The 5,000-nt window shown below is 37.0% G+C and overlaps 1 protein-coding gene across 1 annotated transcript in view; it reads left to right on the plus strand.

The window, feature by feature from the left end:
- LOC106874548 (protein MAK16 homolog B) overlaps window positions 1-5,000 on the plus strand; it is a 148,871-nt gene that overhangs the window by 98,625 nt on the left and 45,246 nt on the right. The window contains exon 13 of the mRNA XM_052972582.1: window positions 3,203-3,385. Coding sequence (XP_052828542.1) covers window positions 3,203-3,385 — 183 coding nt within the window. The remainder of the gene's footprint in view (window positions 1-3,202; window positions 3,386-5,000) is intronic.

Genomic DNA, 5,000 nt, shown 5'->3' on the forward strand with positions numbered 1-5,000 from the left:
ATATATATATATATATATATATATAGAGAGAGAGAGAGAGAGAGAGAGATAGATAGATATGTACTATATTATTAAAGCTGCAAAAACATCACAAAAAACTGTTATGCATGGTTAATGTGAGACCCTGAGTAAAACATTTTTGTGATGTTTTTGCAGCTTTAATAATAAAGCATTTTACTCTACCTCTGGTGTTCGAGTACTATTTTCTTGCATTTTGTTTCACATTTATGTGCTTACTCTGGAATATATGCTTGTATTGGAATACAAACATTTCTTTTTTGTTTTTCCTGCTTTCTATCTGCTATATAAATGTGAGGATAAGAAAGTTAGGCAAGTTGATATACAAAAAATATTAAATACATTTAATACAAAAAATGTACTAATGTTTACATATAAAAAAAGTCCAACTCTCACAGAATGGAAATGATATCAAGAATTAAAGGGGTCGAATAATAGATTTACAAGTCCATCAGCTGTTTCTGGGGACTTGGTGGTCTAAAATAACGATTCCATCATGGATAATTTCAGCCTCCATCTTCAGGGAAGAAGTTTTACATTTGAGGTGTTGACAGATTAAAGATGGAATGATTTTGTGGAGAACTAAGTGTATTAGAAGAAGGAGTTGGGAGGTATTTAGGTAGAGAGTAGTGGAAAGAGAAACTAAATTTCAGGGTTAGGGGTTATTAATGAGGCTAGTAAGGAGTCATAGTAGTAGAGGTGCAAGGTGGGAGGAAGATGGAAGGGTGGTTTAGATAGTATGTGAAAGGTGACCTTTGTGTTAGTTTGTATGAAGGCTATAGAATTAAAGGTTGAGATAGTGAAAATGAGAAAGGCCCTTATTTGAGGGAAATAAGTTGATTGGTTCAGTGGCTGAGAGAGATTAGTAAGGTATGTAGAGAGGTATGAGAGAAGATAGAGGGGAGATGGAGTAGGGGGTGAGTAAGTGGTCAAAACAGTAGTTGTTAGTGGGGCAAAGGAATTGGGTTGGTATTGGTGGGGTAAGTTATGGTATGGAGAGGTGTATGAAATTTCATTCAATTTCATACACTTCTCCATTTCCTTCAAATAATGGCCATTCCCATTTTTACTATCTCAACGTTTAACTCTATAGCCTTCATACAAACTAACACAAAGGTCACCTTTCACATACTACCTAAACCACCCTTCCATCTTCCTCCCACCTTGCACCTCTACTATTATGACATCCTACTAGACTCATTAATAACCCCTAACCCTGAAATTTATTTTCTCCCACTACTCTCTAGATACCTCCCAACTCCTTCTAATAATAGTTCTCCATAAAATCATTCTATCTTTAATCTCCTTTCTGTCAACACCTCAAATGTAAAACTTCTTCCCTGAAGATGGAGGCTGGTATTATCAATTTACATTCAGTATTTTGGACCAGCAAGCCCCCAGAAACAGCTGTTGGACTTGTAAAACTTTAATTCAACCCCTTTAATTCCTGATATCATTTCTATTCTGTGTAAGTTGGAACTTTTTTATATGTAAACATATGTACATTTTTTGTATTAAATGTATTTAATATTTTTTGTATATCAACTTGCCTAACTTGCTTATCCTTACATTTAATCCTCCACCTCTTGAGCACTATGAAGTGTATTCTGTACAGAGAATATCTGTCTCTCGTCTATAAACTCTGTGTGTGTGTGTGTGTGTGTGTGTGTGTGTGTGTGTTATGTGTGTTATATTTGTGTGTGTGTTGTTGATATATGTGTATGTGTATAGCTGTGTGTTATAATTATAAGTATGCGTATATTTTTGCATAGATATGTTTCTATGTATGTTTGTGTGTGTATTTTGTATATTCAAGATTAATACACTGTATGGAAAGTCTATGGAGATAAGGTTGGTGTGAAAGTGTGATTGTTGAAAGTTCAGACTTCTTTAGTGGATATTAGATGATATTTGATGACTTTGAATAAAAGTTTATAGCTAAAGAACACAGTTTGTTGGTATTAGGTTGACTCTCTGCCTAGAAGCACTTGTCTGTGACTTCTTTAAAATCTTTAAACCACCTACTGTCTTGTCCCTAAACCAGCTGACCACCTGTGTAATTACTTTAGTAATTATTTTATATCATTTGGTTATATTTTTAAGTTACTTTATTTTTTACTTTATCTCTGTTATTGAGCTTAATTTTTTTTTTATTTGGCATTTAAACTTAACTGATCTAAGGGCATTCATATGTGAAGAAATTTTTTTCTATACTAGATAGCACCACAGCTTGTCTTTGCTCCGTTGTTGAACTTTTATTGGTCAAATCACTGTAAATATGGAGTGAATTTTATGTGATCTGATGAGCTTTCTTTATTTACATTTATTTGTAAATATACAATTGTATAATACTAAGCATACATGCATACTAGTATGTATTACACTATGTATACTTCGTATAATTTCTTATAAACTGATTTACTCATATATAAATATAAATACATACACACATGCACAAATGGTACAGCCTTGGCTAAGCTAAATCGTAAAATATATCTGAAATTCCAGATTAGAGAGATGAGTTCGTGTGAAAGACAATAGCTATCTTTGGCACAATTACCTTCTAATTAATTTGATAGGGATGAGTGTAAGACAGTGATAAATTCGGGTGGGACAAAGTTGATCTGAGTGGCAACAATGGTTGAAGGAAGGGTATGTGTGTGTGTGTGTGTGTGTGTGTAAGGAAAATTAGAAGGTCATCCGGGAAGAAGCTGTCATAATCATGTTCTCTACATAATCTTAGGTTTGGACTGGGGCGATGGAGAAGAAAATTGTGAAGGAGTAGAAGGTAAGTTGGATTGTGGGAGGAGGGGCCATTAAGATGTTTACTTTTTTTTCTATTTTGTACTTGATTTTACATTTTCGTGTGTGTGTGTGTGTGTATACACACACATATATATATGCATGCATATATACAAACATAGAAAAGGAGAAAGGTGGTCATGCTCAAAAGCATGTGAATAGTTATAACATTTATGCATACACACATATACATACACACATATACATACACACATTCTTGGGACTGTGTGTTTGTGTGTGGTTGGTATATAATGTGTATATGAATGTGGAGTGAGTTTGAGGAGCAGATATTCATAGTAACATTACTAGTTAACACCCCACCTGCCCTCTGCTCCCACTTCCTCCTTCACTACATTATCACTAACTTGCTCTTGTCTTGCAGTATAATGAAGTGTACAACTTCCCAATGAAAGCATTTACCAAGGTGTTAGATGGAGAAGAGATAGAAGAGGAGGAGGAGGTGGATGAAGAAGAAGAAGAAGAGAGAGACAGTGAAGAAGAAGGAAACCGAGGGCAGATTGCAGAGGAGGTGGAAGAAGAGATGGAGAAAGTGAAACACGAGAAGGTAAAAATATTAAAATTTTTGTTGGTGTTGTTGGTTTGCTGTTGCTCAGAGTGATGGTTGTGGTATAAATATTTGTGTAATAACTATTTTTTTATTATTTTATTTGTTTCAATCATTTGACTGTGGCCATGCTGGAGCACTGCCTTTAGTTGAACAAATCGACCCCAGGATTTATTCTTTGTAAGCCTAGTACTTATTCTATCAGTCTCTTTTGCCGAACCACTAAGTTACGGGGACGTAAACACGCCACCATCGGTTGTCAAGGAATGGTGGGGAGACAAACACTGGCACACAAACATGTGCGCACACACACACACACATATATATATATACACGACGGGCTTGTTTCACAAGGCTTTGGTCAGCCTGAGGTTATAGTTGAAGACACTTGCCCAAGGTGCCACGCAGTGGGATTGAACTCTGAACCATGTGGTTGGTAAGCAAACTACTTACCACACAGCCACTCCTGCACCTATATGCAAAAATATCGAAGTTTATGCATATATACAAAAATACTTTCTGTTTCTTTTGTGATGCTTATACATATCAGCATCATCATCATTTAAATGTCCATTTTCCATGCTGGCAAGGGTTGGATGATTTGAAAGGAACTGACAAGCCAGAGGACTATGCCAAGCTCCAATATCTACTTTTGCATGGTTTCTATGGTTGGATGCTCTTGCTAGTGCCAACCACTTTACAGTGTAGTGGGTTCCTCACAAAACTGGACCTCTCAACTCAGAGATGTAGTATTGAGGGAAGGGCTTCATACCAGCTGATGAAATTAGAGTATAATAGAGGAACAGGAAAGCTGGAAAAAGTGAGAAGATGGTGGCAATGAGGTATCTGAGCACCCCTCAAATTACAGGAAGGTGAATATAAGAGAAGTGGTACAAAGGATTTGATAGAGTGAGTGGGTTGGTAAGTTCTTGAGGGTCTGAAAGGAAAGGCAGATGGATTAAAATTAGGTGAATGCAGAGAATAGTAAAAATGGGTGGGGGCATGGTTGGAGGTAAATATGGTTGGTGGTGGTGAGGAATAGGAGTATATCAGAGAGATAACAAATAATGCGATGTGGAGGGTATAAGAGAGATGCACGGTGCCAGAGACAAGTGATACATAGTGGTGAGAATAGTGAGCGAGGAATAGAGGTATTGGTATGTTACTGGAAAAAGAGTGGTGAAAGGAGTATTCAGTAGGAATTTGCACCCCATATCAGCTTTAACTTAAACTGATCTGGGGTGCAGAAACGTATGTCGTGATCCACTGTTAAAGCCTGTTAACTTCCATCCTTGTGTTTTATTCATCATCATCATTTCATGCTGGAATAGGTTGGATGGTTTGGATGGTTTGACCAGGGCTGGCAAGCTGGAAGGCTGCAACAGATCCAGTCTGATTTGGTATGGGTTCTATGGCTGAATGCCCTTCATAATGTCAACCACCCGAGAGTGTAATGGGTTCTTTTATGTGCCACCAGCTTATGTGCCATTTGCACGACACCAGTATCAGCCACAACTGCTATTTTACTTGGTTTAATGGGTTTTCTTCTCAAACATGACATAGTGCCAAAGGTCTTGGTCATTCGTCATTGCCTCCATGAGGCTCAACACTTGAA

The sequence above is a fragment of the Octopus bimaculoides genome, chromosome 14 (genome assembly GCF_001194135.2).
Source record: "Octopus bimaculoides isolate UCB-OBI-ISO-001 chromosome 14, ASM119413v2, whole genome shotgun sequence".
Lineage (NCBI taxonomy): Eukaryota > Metazoa > Mollusca > Cephalopoda > Octopoda > Octopodidae > Octopus > Octopus bimaculoides.